Here is a 20,313-nt window from a genome sequence, read left to right on the forward strand (position 1 = left end):
TGAAAAACTGCATGCACTGTCAAAGCAGTTAACCCCCCCCCCCCCCACTGTATACACGTATAAACCTACATTTATGTCATGTGTGAAAGTGACACATTAAAAACACAGAAACCAAGAAAAGTGAACTTTATCTGTGAGACAGCGACCATCAACAACAATCACAGCGTGTGACTCTGTGCTCACAGACAGCAAAAAACAGCCCACTCCTTGTTATTCTAACTCAAGATTCTCATGTTTTCCAGGTAAGATTCAGAAGGCTAGAGTAGCCGAGAGGCCGGGGAATGCCAACAAGCGAGTGCCTGCTAAACCAGATTGGAAAGTCCCTCTCAAAGCCTACACACCCACCCACCATAAAGTAATAACATGGAAACAATATCCACAGTTTCACTGATTACCACCATAAAAAAGTAACTTTGTAAGTTTCAGCGGTTAATGACTTGCTTGACTTGCTAGCTTATTTTTAACTACTGTACCTCCAGTGGTGTGGAACTGCTGTACTTAGCTAGTAGGTGCTTTTTCAGATTTGGAGTAGAGCTCGTATCACCCAAGCATGATTTTTGCTTTACTGGAATTCTTTGTTCTTTTAACAAAGCTGCAGTAAAGCAATGGAAGCACAGCTCAGTCGGTATAATACAGTTCTTTAGTTTTTCTTGTATTTCTGTTGTATTAATACTGCATTTGTTTGTAATTGCAGCCTCCTCAACGTAGAGAAGCACAACTAGCAGCCAATAGAGAGTTTCCAGGGATCCAAAGGTTTGCTCAGAATGATGTGAACGCATAGTAACTCCTTTGGTCCTATTCCCGCCTGATATTGACACTTCTGTTTACAGCTGTGTAACCTGACCAGCTTTAAGTGCATCTTATTTCAAGATGATCTGTAAAAAAAAATTAGAGCTTATAATAGCTAGCCGCAGCCTCATATGAACATGACATATTACATCCATCTATCCTTTTTCTGCTTATCCAGTTCAAGTTTAGGTTGGGGTACTGGGGAGCCCATCCCAGCTTCATACAGTGAGAGCTGGGGTACATCCTGGACAGGTCATCAGTCTGTCACAGGGCTAATACAGAGAGACAGACAACCATTCACTTTCACATTCACATGTATGGCCAGTTTAGCATCACTAATTAGCCTAAACCCAAGAATGTTTTTAGACTGTGGGAAGAAGCCGGAGTTCCCAGGGAAAACCCACACAGACACGGGAAAGCATGTAACCTCTGCACAGAAAGTCCCCAGACTGGATTTGAACATAGACAAATTACACCATGTCATTATATATTTAACAAAAATTAAGCCAAAATGCAGAAGCAGTGTATGACAAAGTAGACCCTTAGCTGATGCAGAGGGAATTAAGTGGGTAAGTAGCAGCCATGTGCTGCTAATCAAATGTGCTTGATTTAAATCATCATCATCAAGTCTCCAGAGCTCATCAAGTTATGTCCTGATATGTAAAACCTTAGAATTGAAAGGATGTACTTTCTTATACCTCTATTGTATGTTTCTTATCATTCATACAGATACAGATCTCAGGTTTGGTTAATCAACCATTAGCTTCACTTAATGATGATGGTTTATCATGCATGTATAATATGTAATATTAATTACAGGTTTAATGGTCAGCAGCCTGTCAGCCATTACCAGCATTACCACGCCCAGTTGGATGCCTTTCAGAGGAGGAACAAAGAGGATGTTCTTCCTCTTCCTCCTGTGGAAAGACCAAAGGAGCAATGTGAAGACCAAGCTGCTCCTTGTTCTGTGGAACCATATCAGCTGTGAGTGACCAAAGACCAGTACACCTGTAGCTAACAATTATTCAGGAAACAGTTTCTGTAAAAACTTTAAATTAAATCAACCAATAAAAACAATAGGATAGAAAGTACATCCAGCTATCATTACAGTAGCATAGCTGTCAATTGAGTTCCTCTTCATTAATGGATGATTTGTTTCAGCTGTACATACAGCCATTAAAGGTTCTTTTTAAGTACTTAAATGGGATAAAACGGTAAAATATCTTCTTGGTTAGCTCTGATTCCCTAGCATCAGGGAAAAGTCTCCAAAACTAGACCAGCCTTCATCCAGACGACCATAAATTTGGAACTGCACTCATACTAGGACCTAGCAGCACACTTTATGTAAATAGCAGCGACTCATAAAAACAGTCAGCAGCTGTTCAGCTTTCAAGTAGATAAGAGTTTTTTGCAAGGGAGAAGAACGGTCCTGCCCTGTCTTCCTGTTCTCACCCCAACAGGTCATGATAGATGCCCTGAGCCTAGTTCTTCCTGTTAAAAGGGAGTTTTCCTTCCCACTGTCGCCAAAGGCTTACTCAAAGACAGTGATCTAGTTGTTGGTGTTTTCTCTGTAACCCATGTAGGGTCTTTACCTTCAATATAAAATACCTTTAAGCACCTGTTCAGTGATTTTACGCTATATAAATACAATTGAATTGAACTAAAGTAACAGTTAATCTTCTTCTGTCAGTGTGGCTGCCGCTCGAAATGAATACCTGCAGAGAAGACAGGAGGCCAACGACTACAAGCTGAGAGCAGAGAAACAGCTGGTAGGACTAAGCTCTGTGCCTCCACACACTGTTGCTGGAATATCTACTCTTCTATTAGTGTATTAACTATAAGCGGAGCTGTAGTGTTGTGGTTAGTGTAGTGGAACACAAGTACATCAAAACTGTTCACTATTAAACTGTACTAATGCACAGTAGAGTTTATTACCTGTAAGTCTATACTGTAAGAAATGAAAGTGGCACAGTTTTCACAACGATTAGCCACTTTTACCTTTAGCCTTCGCTTTTCTGTTGTTCAGGGTCTGCGTCCATGTACAGCTGAGCGCAACAGCAAGCCTGGTGGTCAAGAGCAGGAGGTGGGCAAACCTGAACACCAACATATGCCTTTGGACAAGAGACAAGGGGGTCAGCAGGTGGGACACACTCACAAGACACAGCAGCCATTAAAGTGAGCAGTTATGTTTAGTATCTAAATGAAGGACAAAAATGTGTTTACAGAAATAAAGAAATGCAGAAAAACTCTCCTAGGAATGTTTTCTAGTAGCTTTTAGAGTGTGTGTGTGGTTGCAGGAGTACCTGCGTCAGCTCGATCTCATTAGACAGCAATATCACCTGGAGATGAAACAGATGAGGATGAGAGCTGAAGCAGAGGTACGTACAAACTCCTGAACTCTTGAACTTACCCTTTTACACTTTGGGTCACTTCAAAGGTTGAATCAACCTTCTGCAGAAAATACACATAATAGCAACTCTCAGTCAATAATGAAGAGCATTAACATATTTTCATCCTGTCATGTTTCAGGCCAGGCCACAACACAAACTCGAGACCTTTGTGTTGGAGCAATCCAAGGACATAGAACCATCTGTCGACAACAAAGAGCCCCAGGAAGCAGCACCTGCACTGGTGAAATAGATTACTGGATAGGAATCACAAATACTTTCTTCATATTGATGATATTTTAGTAATATAAAGCAATTTTCTAAAGCTAATTTAATTTCTTTCAGAGGCCAGTTAATTTTCTGCTTTCCTGTAGCGTGATATTTGCAGTGCAGTGCCCCTCTTTTACTCATATATGCAAACCTCCAGAGAGGAAAAGGGGCAAGGCTTTACATTTATTCAGACCAGCAACAAACACTTCATAAATATGTGAAAATATCTCTGTAACATGTTCTGCACCATCATGGACTGCAGGCTCTAACTTGTGAATGCAGTGTATGATGGTCAAGTTAGGGTTGGTCTTTCCACTGACCGTTCCTCTCTAACAGCCCATCGCAGCAGCGTCGCCATCAGCTGCCAAACTAACAAACTGTAGCCTTTCTTCACATCAAGGCTTTGTAACTGCAGGATGTGAGACAACAGACACCGTGCATAACTGAATGAATACAATGGAATGAAATACGAGACTATAGATCTCACCTTTTTAGGGAATGCTGATGTAGATGACCAGGCATGCGTTGGACACCCACTGTAAATATTTGTATTGAATGTCCTGTAAAATGTGACACTCTAAATCTTTTTATTTAATTTTTTATATTAATAATGTAATAGTTTTGACTCTGAAACAACAAGTTGGAACAGAACAGAATCCAGATTGTTCACGTCTTTGCAATATCATTTCAACTATCAAAGCGTTGCCAGTGCACAAAGTGTTGTTTGTACTGTAGATCGATTAAAGGTCCATTCTCCTTGCAAATCACACCCTGTGGCTGCATGGCATATACCTGTATTATCTTCACGAACTATTACAACCCTATAACCATACTCTGACAGTATATTCTGCTTTATTTTTAAAGCAATCACTGTAGTGTTTGCACACATATTTAGGGATACAATATTCATTCTACAGAAGAATTCATAACTGTAGTTTTCTCTGTGTCTGGTTTCTGCAGGATGTTGAAGCAGCTCTGAGGCAGATCAGAGAGGAGAACAGAGACCAGATGAGAGCTTTGGAGAGAAAACACAAAGACAAAGTGAGTTTATACCAACAAAAACAATTCTGCAGAGGTTTAGTCCAGTAATTCTACTTGTATACCTGCATTCAAACTATTTGAATATTGAAGACCTTTCCAGATTCAACAGTGGCATTTAAGTTGTTGACACATCTGAAGCACTGAAGACTACTGTATCTTTTGCTCTTTTTGGGGGTTTGTGACGTCTACAGAGGGGAATCATGTTTGAGATCCGATTAGATAATGAAAAGCTAAGGGAAGACGAGGAGGAGGAGGAGAAAGAAGAGGAAGGAAGAAAACAGGATGACCAGGTGAGAGACAGAAGATATCATCATCATCATCATCACCTTTATTTATAAAGCACTTTAAAACAACCACAGCTGACACAAAGTGCTGTACATAGGAACTATATAATAAAATTACACAAGATATCAATCAAAGCCAAATAAAAGAAAAGGTGAAATAATTAATTAAATAAATATAAATATAATAAATATAGTCTTTAGTATCTTTCTAACTGCCAATCTTCTTCTCACTCTTACGTTCCTTTTCCATGCAGGAAGTGGATCCACTGAATCGAACTCTGTCCTTCCAGGAAGGAGCACAGCTGAAGCTCAAGGATTGGCTACAGGGGAGGAGGGGGTGGAGCAACAGGACTCCTCAGACTTTGCTGAACGCGCTCGGCAACATGGACATCAACTCAGTCTACAACACGGCGGTCGAGGCTGGACAAGGTGCAGCATACCCACAGAACAGCTGGGTGGTGATGCTCAAAATGTTTATTACAATTAGTCGGTTTTTGCTTCTCTGAATAATGTCGATCTATTGGACAAGGTGAGGAAGTGGCAGGTCGTAGGCAGTGGATTGACGAGCCCCCTAACACCCTGCTGAGAGCTCTGGCTCAGGCTGAGCTCACATCATCAACTCTAGATTCAGTGGCCACAGGTGAGACATCACACACTCACATCTGATGGGTGTTGAAACCAGCAGTGTAAAGGGTGAAATGTGCTGTTCTCAGTGGTCCTGGAATGTCTATAATGTGAAAAAGATTTAGAGACACAGCAGGACGGAACAGAGGAGGAAATTAACCCGGACAAAGTGGAGGAAAGGGATGGTGAAGGAGAGGAGGAGTCTGATGTGGAGATGGATGAAGAGCGTCTGGAGCCGAGGTCAGATGATGATGACACGTAAGTCAACACTTCCTTCTGTTCACATTCTAAATATACTGCGTATTTTTACTCCATGCTGCCACAGTGAGCTGAACCAGATGGAGTTACAGTTATCAGATATCAGTTTATTACAGTATTGTACAGAAATTAGAGCAGGGGTCCCCAATCCCAGTCCACGAGGGCCGGTGTCCCTGCAGGTTTTAGATGTGTCCTTGATCCATCACAGCTGATGGACCAGTTGCTTGGTAATGAACTAATCATGTGATTCAGGTGTGTTGACCCAGGGTGAGATCTAAAACCTGCAGGGACACCGGCCCTCGTGGACTGGGATTGGGGACCCCTGAATTAGAGGATTAAATGAAAGAGAATCAGATTGTCAACTATAACTTTGGACACGTTAGTCATAAATTCCAGAACAATTTAGTGAAAAAATGCACCAAAAATTGCTCGTCAGTGTTGCTCGTCATGTAACAGCGCGGAGCTTTACATGTCTCTGAATTTCAGAGGGGGGGAATAGAACAATACCAGATATATAAGATATGAATGTATTATAGACAACAAAGTTACTTTTTACATTGAGCAATGATTTTTGCAATGCTTCACAGGGCTCTAGAGTGCGACCAATTTGGTCGCAAATGCGACCAAATTTTTCAGTGGTGCGACTAAAAATAAATATTTGGTCGCACAGGTGCGACCAACTGTTCCGGTAACAAAAAAAAAATCTCTGTAACTCTCCGTGTGGTCAACAACAGACACACATTATGCCCCTATTGTGGACTAAACCAATCAGAGATAGTCAGGGGCGGGACCTCTCTGATTGGCCGTGGTCCAGTTGAAAGTGCAGGTGGAAGAGAGAGGTGAGTAGCTTGAATAAAGCGATATCAATTCATTAACGGATTCCACACAAAGACCTAAACACGGAGCGGACCCAACACATCAGAATCAGCTTCGTCTTTCTCGGCTTTCTCACCCGACGGCCTGAACACGGACACGCTGTCGGAGCTTAGCGATTCTTCGGGTCCGCGCTGTGTTTACGTCTTTTTGCGCTGATTCTGAGCTGCAGGTTTTGCCTCTCTCCAACCAAAATTCACCGAGCCTGCAGCAAAAGAAGCAGCAAACTGCGCTTCACATTTGATCAATGTCGTCATGAATTCCCTCTGACTTTTGCTGTTTTGCTTCCACCATGATAAAAATCACACTTCCTGCACAGCTCTCTCTCTCTCTGTACTTCAGGAACAGTTTCCCGTCTCAAATCTGTTTTCTGCATTATTCATTCGCTTATTACCCACCAGTCTAGCGTTGTTTACAGCGCTTTTTCTTTTTTCACTTAAATGACCTCGGACAAGAAAGCCTAATTTCTGCTGTTCAATACTGAAGAAATTTAAATTTCTTAAAATTATGCAAAATTGCAGAATATTTTTAAGGTTATCTGCTATAAAAAGCCAGACCAGGAAAATCTCCTTCATGTTTTCCTGTGTTTTATTCTCAGTTACTTTCACACAAAGGCATCTGCTGTGATTTTCACAATTCTGATGAAGTCTCATGTGTATCAGTACTGATAAATGATCAGAATTATAATATTTCTGACTGTCTGAGGCTAAATTGAATCAAATCAGGACTTTGAGAACCGGAATTGAATGGATTATAGAAATCAGTGATGATACTCAGCCCTAGTGAGCAGCCTAGGCCTGAGAGAAGTGGATGTACTGTAGCTGTGGGTAATAAGAAAAGATGAAAAGAACTATTGATAACTTTTTTGTTAAGTTAAGGCCTGATCTGTCTGAAATTCATAGCCAGTGCTCTGACACGGTGCCATCAATATTTGAATGCTGAAAAAGCACAGTGTATCCAGAAAACACATTATATGCTGCAGTAAATGCACTGCCCAAGTGTCCCCTCTCCCCACGGCCTTTCAGCAGCAGACAGCAGCAAACAGGTCGTCAGAGGAGGCCAAGATGATGATTAAGTTTTTAACATTTTCTACAATATTGACAAAGCACTTTAAGCACAAGTTTGTTAGTTAATAATTTAGAAATTAATATTGTCTGTATGGACTCCCCCCCCCCAAAGAAAGTGCACATGTAAAACTGCGGTGTTAAGCGATGCGGTTGAAAAATTTGAGTGCGCCTAACTTTTGTGCCGGTACGCCTAAATTTTTAAAGTTAGGCGTACCGGTGCGCCCATGTCAAAAAGTTAGTCTAGAGCCCTGCTTCATATTTTTAGTCACATTTCTACACAGAGGTTGAGCCGCAATGTGCAGCGAGTCGAAAAGCCTCTACCCGTCTTTACTCAGCAGTGTACAATTCTGCAACATCACAAATCTTACTTAATTACATCAAACATTTTGGTCAATGTGTGTTTGTTTTTAAACTCTTACATGTCATTAAGTGTTAATTTTTTCCACTCTTTCTCATTAGGAACTTTGAGGAGTCAGAGGATGAGCTGAGAGAAGCAGTGGCAGACTCCATGAGGAACCTGTTTGTCATGGAGGACACGAGCTCAGACGAAAAGGAGCAGGAACGCGAACCACTAGCTGATAGGATGGAGGAGGAGATGGATGAAGGTGCAGTGAGCTCTGGAGATCCTCAACAAATCCAAGCAGAGGTCCAGAATTCAAGTGAAGAAGCGGGATCGTTCAAGGTATTTCCTGCTGAGCCTGAGTCCCACAGACAACATACCACAGCTTCAAACGAGCAGCCTCAGACTCCTTAACCGCCTGCAAACTTTAACATTTTGATTTTGTGAGAGTTGGACAAAAATGTAAGAGTAACTGGAATCTGATAATAAAAAGTGATTGTTTTCATGATGTGAATACATGACTCTGTGAAGGATTGTTGTTAATTTAGGTTGTTTATCTGGCGTAACAACAAGTCACACTTTCTCAGTTATCTTTAACCTATTCCAGTAAATAGCCCAGTGGAATAAGATGTTAAGCCTGAATAATGTGCAGTTACGTGAATGTGTGTGTGAGGAAACATACACTATTAAAAGCACAAGAGTTTTTGTGAAATTTAAGGCACTTTGGCTTGTAAGAGGGGAAAAGCACTACTAAATTAATACAAATGGGAATTATCGGACACTCCATGATACTATAATATGACATTATTTCACTGACATGTTATTGGTTGATGGTGATGGACCGCAGGACTCAGCTAAGCAGCTAAACTGGCTTCATAGTACAGGTCTCATATATGACATTTAACAGATGAGTTTTTAATCATGTTTGGTAATGTTTTACTTTTGCGCACGATATCTCGTCTCGTTTATTTCATGTGTGTTTTTTTTACAACAGGCTGGCAGCACACAACAAATCTGAAGTGTTTCGTTTATTGCAGCATTATTTAATTTAATTGCAGTTTGCAAGTGAAACAAACTCCAAACAGCCTTTTTACATGGACAGACTTAAATAGTTCTAATTCATCTTTAAAAATAAAGGTTAGTCAGCCTTTTACATATAATAATATTTCCATGCCTGGACCTCATCACAAACAGGAATACAACAGCTGAAAAAACATTTAAATTAAGAGTGCTTTGGCCATGGTTTAAAACCACAAACCTGTGGGTTTAAGTGCTTCTTGTGCACACAGAAAGCATTACAAGAAATTCTTCATCAGACAACATTTCCACCCTTCCCTTCACGTACATTTACAAGCATGTTGCTAACATCACGCCACTGCAAAAAATAAAATCAAACTATATCAGTATTAACTGGACATAAATCACTTCTACACGCTTAAAAGTGTTGGAGCTTGGAATGTCACTCTCCCCGCAATATTAAATTATTTAACGAAATACATTTTGAGAAACGTGTTCCTGTGGTCTTTCTCACAATCAGTTTTCTCTTCAGCACAGAGATGCAGCAAGTGTGGCTTAGCTTAGCACGAACACAGAAGCCTTAGCTCCACCAACAGTGAAAGCTCTTTAGAGCTGTTGGATTTGCATGTGTCTTGTGAGTTTTATCTACCAGATTCGATCTGTATTTTTAGTTTACTAATCACAAAAGGTTGTTAGCACATATGGGGCGAAGCAGTTATGTGGATAACATCCAATCTGAAACTGTAAAGATATGAGGATGAAAATAAATCACGGGAATTAAACGTTCATCCGGGAATGTTAACACCTCTCTCGTCTTTATGTGAGAACTCCGTTAATGTTCTTTTTCATTGTTACCTAGCTTTACCTTCCGATGACCTCACCTTATTGTTGTCTTTTTTTTAGCTTTTATGAGTGTCCATTGTTGCACATCCTAACAAAACCCAGGTGATCTCCGGATTGCCTAAATTGTTCCTGGAGCAAATATGACAGAGAACATAAATAATAGCTATAATTATGAGATTAAAGAGGATATTTCCTGAACCTCAAGGTGTCTTGTAATTTTTTATGTAAAGTCATATGAACACATGACTCAGTTTGGAGGTGAACAGAATGTGATTTTTCACCCGATTTTTTTTCCCATCATCGTGCTTCCAGCTCTGCTGTCACTGAAGACTTTCACACAAGTTTGACACACGCACAGCCCTACACTCTTTGTTGGTTTTGTTTATTCATCCCAATTATTTCTCTGGGTGTCCACCCCGAATGTGTCTTGATGATGTTGACTTGCTTTGTGAGATTATTATGCTGAAAATGATCCACCCCATCACACTTAAACCTTCAAGCTTAAGCCATTTTAAACATACACATGACCCTCACTGTTCAATCCTATATATGTGTGTAGCACTATTTAAAAGACCAACAACGTTCTGGTCCCTGGTGGACTCGGCACCTCATCTGTTTTAACTCATCGCTCTAGAGTACCCATCAGAGGCTCCATGGCAGCCAGGAAACAAGACTCAAACTCCTGGTCGGAAAATCGTTCCACAGAGTCCCTGGCGTTACGGCGCATTTCCAGTCGAGCGGTTGGTGACAACGACAGGATGGTTTCCATGGCAGCTGCATAGCTGTCCTCACTGTCAGCCAGGAAGCCCGTCTGCCTGCCTTCGTACGGCACCACGATGTCCAGCTTTGGACCTCCAGACTTGTGGGCAAGAATGATGGTGCCTGCGGCCATACACTCCACCACACCTGGAGACAAAGATTGAGGATTAATGTTCAGACCGGCTGATCTGATACAAAAGTCGTACTGTTAAGTTTTTCATTGGGTCATTTCTGTGGAAAACTGTGTAGTAAGTACTATTGAAAAAGAAATACTTTTTACGGTTTTAGTAACACATGCTGTCCTCACCGATGCCGAAGTGTTCATTCCACATTGTGTGCAGACCAATGGTGGCGTCCACCAGCTCTCTCTTCAGCTCCTCAAAGGGGATATTAAGTTTGAATTCGACATAGTCGGCGATGCCCAGCTCCTGACAGAGTCCCCGCAGCATCAACACCCTCTCCTCATCCTCCTGGTTCCTGCATCCGCCAATCAGCACCAGCCGTAGAGACTCTCTCCCCCCTGGGCCGTCCCCTTTCCTGTCTAGCAGTTTGCGAAATGCTCTGATCTGGAGCTGGTGATCCTTCTCTGGCCTGAACTGACCCACCGACACAATGGAGTGGCGCTTCCTGTCCCCTCTGCCGCCGTCCTCTTCTTCTCTTCCAAGCTCCTCCCAGCCCTCCATCTCGTCCTCGTCCTCCAGCGGGACATCTAGGAAGGCCCTGATGTCACAGGGAGGGTAGACGATGCTGGTGAGGCTCGGAGAGCGCCACAGAGCGAGGATGTGTCCCAGCGTCCAGGTGGAGTTCACCATAATGACGTCACTGCAGGAGCCGGCCAGGCCGTACAGCAGAGCAAAGCAGCAGTAGTACACCACCTTCAATGCACTCAGGATTGGGTTTCTTGAGATGAAATCAGCATTGTTGAATCTGAAATATAAAGACGAAGATGAAAGGTAAGGTTTTTGTTTTTTTTGGGCAAGAGTAATCACACAACAGAACATTTACAGGTCAGGATTGGATTAGCCTCAAATGCCTGGGACGCTTTCATACAGCACAACTGAATAGCTTAGGGCAAATCTAGTAACACACTCCACACTGAACACATCGTGTACGTAGCAATTCTCTGTTTTCATTTTACAGAAAGGCTGGATGATTTTTTTTCAATTACTCTTTCTGTCCATGAGTACCACTCAAATTACAGGTAGCAATGAAATAAACTACTAACTCTTTTATGCTACGTCCACACCTACACGGGTATTTGTGAAAACGCAGCTGTTCCGTCCACACGTAAACAGCGTTTCGAATCACTGAAAACTGCGATTTTTTTCAAAACTCCCTTTTTGCGTTTAGTGTGGACAAGGAATACTGAGTTCCTCACGCAACGTCAAAGGTATGTGCCTTTTTTCACGTCACACTGTGCGCCACGTTATTGCTTACATGAGATGAATTGCAGAATGGCAGATAGAGACAAAATGTTAATCTGACTATCTGCAGGTTTTACACGCTTACATACACACACGCAGTTACTGTCCCTCCATTTAGAAAGGCAGAGGCGTCACGGTGTGATTATTTTACGTGTAGTTGTTTTTAGTTCCTGTGTAATAATATTCAACATTGCTATCAATACACTTCTCAAAAAATGCCTCTCTGTGCAAAATGGGTTTAAAAACATCAACAGCTGTGGGATACTGTTTGAACCGGGGAAAGAAATCGTGGCAGGATCAGCCTGATGTTATTTGTATCCCACTGTAACTTTACTGTATACAGAGCTAACATCTCCAAAATGTCAGGAGTAGTTAGTCATTACAACAAGTGTTTGTGAACTAAAAATCAAGAATGTGGGATACTGTTTGTCCGTGATTTGAAGAGCGCAGCGCTGCTCCCGACGAAGGGAAAACCAATTCTGCAGGGAGACCTACCTCGGCACTTGTGCAGGTGAAGCCAAAGGGCAGACATGCTTCACCATATTTTCTAGTCTTTGGCTTAGAATGAAGGTGGTTTGGAAACACATTCAGCTATGCTTCATCTCCTGCTTTGCCTTTGTGTGGGCGCTAATACTTTGGGAAGCTCTGGATTAAATGGAGCTGTGTCTAAATGCAGTTTTACCCTGGGTTCCTTTCTCTGACCACAGACAGCATGTCGGTGCTGACAGTGGGATAGTGAACGTAGCTTGCCACTTTACAGCCTCCCAGGTAGCGGAAGATCGGCAAGGTGAAGGCGTAGCCCATCGAGTCCACATACAGGTCAGGAACGAAGGCCGTCAGTGCCTCCCACCCTAAAAAACACACACACACACACACACACACACACACACACACACACACACACACACACACACACTGCGTCACTTCAACTTACAAACCTGTTGATCCCACAGAAAAGAATAAATTCAGTAAAATTAAAGACATATGATCCACAGCACTGGATCACATCTATATGAAGGAATCACATACACATCATGTGTTTCATGTTTGCAGAAACGTTAGCAAAATAGGGTGGAGACTACAAAGAAAATGTTAGAAATATACATCATCTTGTTCCCATATATTAAATCAAAGAAAAAAAATCTTACTGTAATATAAATAAGTACTTGAATTTATTTAGTCTCTCCATTTTAGCCCAGATCTTACCCAGGAACATTGAGCCTGCGCTCTGACCCAGCAGGGTGAAGTGAGGGTAAGAGCTGGCCTCCACGAGTACACGGTGACGCAGGAAGACAAAGGTGACTGATCGAGGCAGCGTGATGTGGAATCGCTGCCGGGCTCCCTCCAGAATCTGCTCACCCGTCACTCCCTGGTCACCCGTATAAACCACAAAGGAGACGCTGGGATATCTGGGATAAAGGCAGAAACTCTACATTAGTGTTTAAACTTAGGGTTTATCTCTGTGGTCTGAGGGTCAGCTTATGTTTTTAAAAGCAGTCACTTGTACTATACTATTTGCTAGAGAGCAAAGAAGCTGATCTAATGGTCTCACTAGATGGTCTGTGGGTCTTGGAGACAATAGTAGAGGTAGTTTCAACCAAACATAGCTGTGAAATCAAGGACAGAGCTGGAAGAGAAGTGACTTCCTCGCCAACCTACAAACAACAACAAACATGAAACATACTTTCCCTTAAAATTATTTTTAAATATTTTACCGGTGCATGAGGGCCCTCAGGGAGCACCAGAGGACCCGCTCCCCGCCTCCTCCCGCGTTACAGTAGGGGTGGAAGAAAGCCACCGCCGGGCCATCATCCTGAGCCCGACGGGCCTTGCGGCGCCCCTGCAGCCACATGCGGACCCCCAAAAGGAGCAGAAGGAGGACGAGGGTCAGGATCAGGCTCAGGTAGAGGCATGGCACCAGCAGCGACCACAGCAGCCTGCGGAGGGACGGAAAAAAGAGGACTGGCAATGTGTGACACTAAAAACAAGCTCTACTCAAGATAATTATTAATCTGTTACTATCGTTACAACCGGACAGGCGACAGTAAATCTGTTATTACTGTTGATTAGGCTAATGATAAGTCAGCTAGCTGCTAGTTAAGCAAAAGTTAGCTTGTCGCGTGTCTCAACAATACTTTTCCTGTTTGTTTGGGGGGTTTAGCACCAGCTCTTTGTACACCATTTTATCACTGAACTGCAAATAAAGCAACACATACCTCATTAAATCGCAAAAACACAGAGATAAGTGGTGGTTGTCGTGTCCCATTTTGACAACACAACTCCGTGACACTAGCGGAAGTAACTGTCAGCTGCCGGAGTTCACCGACTGTGATTGGTTCAGCCTTTGTTTACGTACACGTCATCGACACGTGACTTTCCTGAGTAGCAACGGAGGTCAGAGGAGGGGAGTTTGCGCGGGTATAATGAATGTACCATTAAACACTGGGTGGTGAACTTTGAGTTCATATTTTGTGAGTAAAGAGGGACTCGCTTCTCCCTGAGGGAAACTGTGAAGAGTGCCCGCAAACGAGAAACCATTAAAGTTGTCCTTCAAAGTAAAAGTCGCACCTGTTGGAAATTTGTTAGGTGCAGGAGTTAGGCACAACTTTTATTCTGAAGGCTAATATCATTTTCCTGTTTATGATACACTTCAAAGTTTCATTAAAGCTGGGAGAGCAGTCGGTAGTGCTGTGCGATACTGCAGAGGTTAGAATCGATCCAATACCAAGTAACTACAGGGCTAGTATTGGCAATAACAATACCAATACTTTTAACTTAGAAAGGCAGCTTATGTAGACCGGATAAATATAAATATAAATCAGTATTTTTAAATTCTGAACACAATTTAATGACCACTAAATCACTGTGATTACTCATTCTACAGTTATTTCTACAATAATTTGTTAGATCAAAAGAGAGATTTTTTTTAGTAGATGTTACAGCACACAAATTTCATAGTGTGTGTTTGATTTGTATTTTTTAATTTACCCCAAAAATTAATTATTTACAAAATTCAGTGGGCTATATATTGAACTTGATTTTAGAGTATTGATTGGAGTATCAATGCCAGGGGTGTAATTTCCAGGGGGGTAAGGGGGGTCATCTGGAATCATCTGGGAATTTACCCAGATTTATTTATTTATTTAGGCAGAGATTTAGAGACATTAGAGACATTAAAGCTATTCTATAGTATAATGTATTATATATAATATTGATACTTTAACTTATCACTATTGCAAATAATATTTCTTACTCTTCTTACTGTTGTGGAACAACTGTGACCATGCTGTTTCCTCTGGGATTAACAAAATATTTCTGACTCTGATTCTGAACAGGCTAACTCAGCAACTCCAAAAGGTGCGAAAGAGCACAGAAGACAGCTAAAGGGGATGATTGGAGAATTTCTCCCTTGATTAAGAACAAAACCTTCAAACAAGCAGACAGAGAAGCAGTAAAGGCCTGCCAGAGCATCTCAAGGGAGGAAACACAGATTTGATTGGGTTTTGCATTCAAAACCAGGAGCGTCTTCCTGTGTCTGTAGAAAAAATATGAACCAATCTGGTGACAATCATACTGTATGATTATATAATGGATAATAGGTACCTGCTGTTGACACAGGAAACATGCTGTGTTTCTGTGTTTTGTTGCTTTGTGTGAAGGAATGTAATGCTTTCACTAATCTACTGCTTTAATGATTTCACATTTATCTTACATTATTATTATTGGAGGACCATAAAATTCACAGCGTTCTGCTGTAGGTGCTTCAGGATCATACAGTAGTAGAATCTCACACTGATCATCTCTCCCTATATGCTCCCAGTCATGCTTCTGACTTGTTCTGCTTCCTTCTGGCCACTGCAGACTTTTTAGTTTTCAGGATTCAAGCCAGAGATCTCAGTCTCATTACCAGTGATGCTCCTCCACACTGAACTGGGTCAGTTTGCAAAAGAAACCCATGTTTCCATGCTGCGCAAGTTTGAAGCCCACGAGTGCAGCTAAAATGAAAGTGGTCAAGAGATGCACAAGGAGCCAACCTGGAAAGGGAGATATCAAATTTAAATCAGTATATGGTTTTTGATATTTATAATCAGAGTCCTGGAAGTCGTACGATACTTGTTACCTTCCAGGTTTAGATCTTACATGAAAACAACCTGTGTATAAAATCTGACACTACTACAGGCTGAACAGAATGTCTTAAAGAGAAACCAGTGTCTTCACCTACAACTGTAGTATGTAGTATGAACTGTCAGTTGATTATGAATGCATATTAGTGTTTACCAGCTGGGTGTAGAGTACGTTCTGAATGTAGCAAAGAGTTGCTAATGTGATACTAACAGGCAATGGGATATTGTGCCTGAAAGTCCAAATTTTTCTAGCGAGGTCAGACCTGAGGCGACACAGGCTTCATAAAACTTGTTAGAAACATGAAGTGCCTCTACTGAAGAGGTTCAGTAGGCTTACTCTGAGACATTTCCAGGGGAATCCCAGTGTGATGGTGGTGGTGATGAGATAAGAGGGAGCTTTTAAGTCAGATAAGGCAAATATAGACTATTAATCAAACACATATTGTTCATTTTACAATATAAAGTGTTAATTTGGGGCACCGTGAACAAATTTGACTCCCTGGTGGGTGAAGTAGTCTGGGCCTACTTATGAAAGGTGCAGTATTCAAATCCATCAGAATATTAGTGTAAATACAACGTCATGATGTAAGCTGGAAGCACAAACAGCACAAAGGTTAGGACTATTCCTGGTTATGGACTATGAGTCTCTGTTGGTTCGCTGCATGTTTATCCAAGATCAGTCCATATTATATGATGCAAATTAGCCTTTTTTGATAAACATTTAGTAAATAGTACCCCAATTAACAAAACATGATTAATCAATAGTTTATGTTGGTGATTTTTCCTGTAGGTAAAATCTCTGGGGTCCGAGCCGAGCATCTTTGCAATTATAATTTAGCAAAACAGCAACTTTAGTTAGTTACTAGCAACCGACACCTTCTCAGATCAGGATAACAGGAAGCGACACATTGCAATGACACTTGACTTTGAGTTTTTTGTTCTTTGGAGGAGTGGGGGTAGGGTGTTTGCAGTAGTTTGTAGTGGAAGCCCTCAGTGACTCTGTTTGTGAGAAGGGTGCAAATGTGGCCCGAGGGCTGCTCCCGGACGCGGGTGTAAACCTGCTGCCTGACGGATCCCCTCAAACCTGCCCCACTCACATTCAGAGGTGTCAAAGCACCTGCTGCCATGTAGGAGACAAAAAGCAATGTCGCTCATGCTTGAGTAGATTCAAAAATACCAGCTGTGTGCACCCCACAGTGATCAAAAACCAACACTTACTGTGCCCCTCCTGCACTGCAGCCTGTGAACAAGCAAAACCAGGTTGTACATTTATACAAATGCAAAAATTACTTGTGACTTAGGATCTGTAAATATGTGAAATTTCAAAGCCTTGCAGTTAATTTATGATTTATAAATGTATCTCATCTATTGAGAAATGAAAGAAATGAGCTCATTAAAACCTTTTTCTTTGCCTTCGTGTTGACACCAGCTGTTTCCTTGAGACAAGCAGCAGGTGGCACTAACTGTCCTGTCCAGTTTAGTTTCTCTGACATGAGAAAGGTCACAGTTTCTTTGTTGCTCCATATGGATCTGATACTTTGGCTGATCTTCATTCCATGTATGAACTGAAAATGTGTATTAATAAATGTGCATCTAAACACAAACAGCCTTTTCATAGCAGCTGTTCTGACATGTCAAGGCAGGAAAAGCTTCATCGCTTACTGGGACATTAAATAAAAGTGACTCATTAATGCTATTTATTTCATTGGTGTCTTCTCTGATATGAAAGGGTAAAATAAAAATAAAGGTATGTTGAGAAAGAGGAACAGAACGTGCTCAGAGTTTAGACACAGATATTGCGCGGTGCACTTCCTGTTATTTACGCATCCAAGAGTCTACTTTAAAAAAATTACACATGGCTGCAGAAAATGCAGTTATTACAACACAATTTAACATTGATCATCTATCACTTCTTTCTTTTCTTCAACACCAGCCAGATGTTGACCTGACATCATTACCATGTGATGCTCCATTTTGGGTTGGATGTCACTGACTCACCAGACGACTTGAAATGATCCACTTAATGCTGCTCAGACCAGATTTGAGCAGCACTAAGTGATTCAGCAGTTTTGGTTTGAATTTAGACAACGACATTTGTTTTTTTTTGTTTTGTTTTTTTAAAAGGAAGATTTATGTATGTGAGAATGTGCTCTGTTCCTCTTTTGTATTCCTCTGGTGACCACAGCCAACAGCAGGCCATTTCTTTTTTCAAGAGAGTTTTCCACTTGACAATTTGTCCATTGAAAAAAACGTATGTATTTATAACAGCAGCAGTCAAATCACAACAACAGGTGCTTTGTATTATAAGGTAAAGGTCTTACAATAATACAGAGAAAAACCCAACAATCATATGAACCCCTTTGAACAAGCATGTGGTGACAGTGGGAAGGAAAAAGACAAAAGACACACTGTGGAAGAGAACCAGAGGTTAATAATAACTAACTAATGGTTAAATAATTGAAGTGACTACCAATGAGAGTGCAGAATACCATTGATTGACCTATAACCAGGTAATAACATCTATCAAGGAAAGTAGTGCTGGTAACTAAATCAGATATAGTGCCCTTAAAGTTACTATGGCAATAAGCCAAACAGATAAGCTTCTGTAACAGTGTGGCCAGGCTTAGGGATCACCAACAGTAATTCTATCATTTTTATCACCAGAACATTATTAAAAGTTTGAGAAACATTAAAAATATGATTTAGTTAGCATTTACTATAGTCCTGAGTTGCTAAGAACCTAGCCTAGCAGAATAACACACTAAGGCTTAAAATGGCATGTTAGTTAAGTTATGCAAAAACACTTTAGTGGACATATTATGTACTCCAGTTCTGTTTGTAATTAGTCACATCTTAAAATAGATGGAAACAGTCAAGTGGTCACCAGGAGTCCAGTGGGTGGCAGCATGTGGGCTCTTTGGAAAGTGTTTTTGTAAGAACATCCCTCTATGGGCACAGCTACAAATAGCTACTACACGGCACTACTTTGCTTAAGTGACCCGTAGGAACAACCAGGATCAACCAGCTGTTTTCACAATTAGATAACAAACCACACATTCAGGGGTAACGCAGTCAGTGGGCTAGTGGAGTGATGAATCCATATTTTTAATATTTGGTTCAAACTATTACACAAATTATCTTGATGCATGCTCAATCATCCAGGTAAGTAAATCTCCAAAGGTTGATTCTGTTCATCTGGACGTGGCCTCCTTGACTCAGCGCTCAAACCAGCGTTCCTCCCTGTTCCTCCCCTCCTGCTGGTTTGAGCGCAGAGTCAAGGAGGCCATTTACATGAAAAGGGAAAGACCATCTCTGAATCGAGGAGGGGGCCTAAGGGTACATGTTTCGCCATCGTACAATGCTGTGATTGCAGCCATTCCCCAACTCTCTGTGAATGGTACTCATGGCCATTGATCAGTGGGCTTTGATCAGTGGTCATGAGAATTTGCATAATTATGATGAAGGAACTGACCTCCCAGCCCATCGTTCCTTCAGTGGGCTGGTTTCAGTCATTATGCAAATGTACTGTTTATAAGGTTGGAGAAACCTGCAGTCAGCTGAGACTGAAGAAGTCACTTGGATGAGTGACAAAACGTTTCTCCCACTGAAAATGCTACATCCAGATGAACAGAATCAACCTTTAGAGATTACACAAATTACTTAGTAGCTTACCTATGAGTTTTCAGGCTTTGCTGAAGAATAAAGGTGGCCATGCCAAATATGGACTTTCAGGTAGTTACAAGGATACAATTGCACGTTTCCATAAATCACTGCACCTATTTTCCCTTTTATAAAAAAGTGAGGGGTGGCTCAAGACTTTTGCACAGTACTGTATAATGTCGTAAAAAAGAGAGCTTTCAGAGGACTCTGAGCAATCCTGTGAAAAACAAAGTGCACTAAGTACAATAATTAGAAGTAATCTTTTCTCTATGACTTGCTGGTATCTCACATTATTGTGGAGTCATTTTGGTCCATTTTCTTTGTAATGTTGTTTCACTTTGTTGAAGTTTGAGGTTTTTTGTCTGCGCACTGCTCTCTTGAGTTTCTACCACAAGATTTCAGTCAGACTGAGGTCTGGACTTTGACTCCGCCATTACACAAGCTCAATTCCTTTCTTTTTCAGCCATTCTATTGTAGATTTGATGGGTGTGCTTGGGATCATTAGAGATCAGATAGATGGTCACACATTTGACTCTCGAATAGTTCGCGGTGA

At 41.4% G+C, this 20,313-nt stretch overlaps 2 protein-coding genes across 5 annotated transcripts in view; one reads left to right on the forward strand and one right to left on the reverse strand.

Moving 5' to 3' along the window:
• LOC308410026 (serine/threonine-protein kinase Nek5) overlaps positions 1-8,361 on the forward strand; it is a 22,632-nt gene extending 14,271 nt beyond the window's left edge. For 2 of the 3 annotated variants that reach the window (XM_080903094.1, XM_080903095.1), the window contains 13 exons: positions 243-355; positions 695-753; positions 1,609-1,773; positions 2,480-2,558; positions 2,816-2,929; positions 3,087-3,167; positions 3,319-3,420; positions 4,407-4,487; positions 4,679-4,777; positions 5,026-5,200; positions 5,301-5,411; positions 5,515-5,653; positions 8,053-8,361. In XM_080903094.1, the coding sequence (XP_080759220.1) occupies positions 243-355; positions 695-753; positions 1,609-1,773; positions 2,480-2,558; positions 2,816-2,929; positions 3,087-3,167; positions 3,319-3,420; positions 4,407-4,487; positions 4,679-4,777; positions 5,026-5,200; positions 5,301-5,411; positions 5,515-5,653; positions 8,053-8,347 (1,613 nt within the window). In that variant the 3' untranslated portion in view covers positions 8,348-8,361. Of the gene's footprint in view, positions 1-242; positions 356-694; positions 754-1,608; positions 1,774-2,479; positions 2,559-2,815; positions 2,930-3,086; positions 3,168-3,318; positions 3,421-4,406; positions 4,488-4,678; positions 4,778-5,025; positions 5,201-5,300; positions 5,412-5,484; positions 5,654-8,052 lie in introns of those variants that run through there. The other variant, XM_080903096.1, reaches the window with a different exon arrangement.
• A 2,041-nt stretch (positions 8,362-10,402) lies between these two features.
• LOC308410028 (GDP-Man:Man(3)GlcNAc(2)-PP-Dol alpha-1,2-mannosyltransferase-like) overlaps positions 10,403-20,313 on the reverse strand; it is a 115,369-nt gene continuing 105,458 nt past the window's right edge. The window contains exons 2-7 of one of the 2 annotated variants that reach the window (XM_080903100.1): positions 14,193-14,228; positions 13,692-13,913; positions 13,183-13,385; positions 12,659-12,827; positions 10,860-11,479; positions 10,403-10,699 (exon numbers count right to left, since the gene is read on the reverse strand). In XM_080903100.1, coding sequence (XP_080759226.1) covers positions 10,416-10,699; positions 10,860-11,479; positions 12,659-12,827; positions 13,183-13,385; positions 13,692-13,913; positions 14,193-14,197 — 1,503 coding nt within the window. In that variant the 5' untranslated portion in view covers positions 14,198-14,228 and the 3' untranslated portion in view covers positions 10,403-10,415. Of the gene's footprint in view, positions 10,700-10,859; positions 11,480-12,658; positions 12,828-13,182; positions 13,386-13,691; positions 13,914-14,192; positions 14,274-20,313 lie in introns of those variants that run through there. The other variant, XM_080903099.1, reaches the window with a different exon arrangement.

Source organism: Rhamphochromis sp. 'chilingali', assembly GCF_963969265.1.
Source record: "Rhamphochromis sp. 'chilingali' genome assembly, chromosome: 14".
In the NCBI taxonomy this organism is placed as follows: domain Eukaryota; kingdom Metazoa; phylum Chordata; class Actinopteri; order Cichliformes; family Cichlidae; genus Rhamphochromis; species Rhamphochromis sp. 'chilingali'.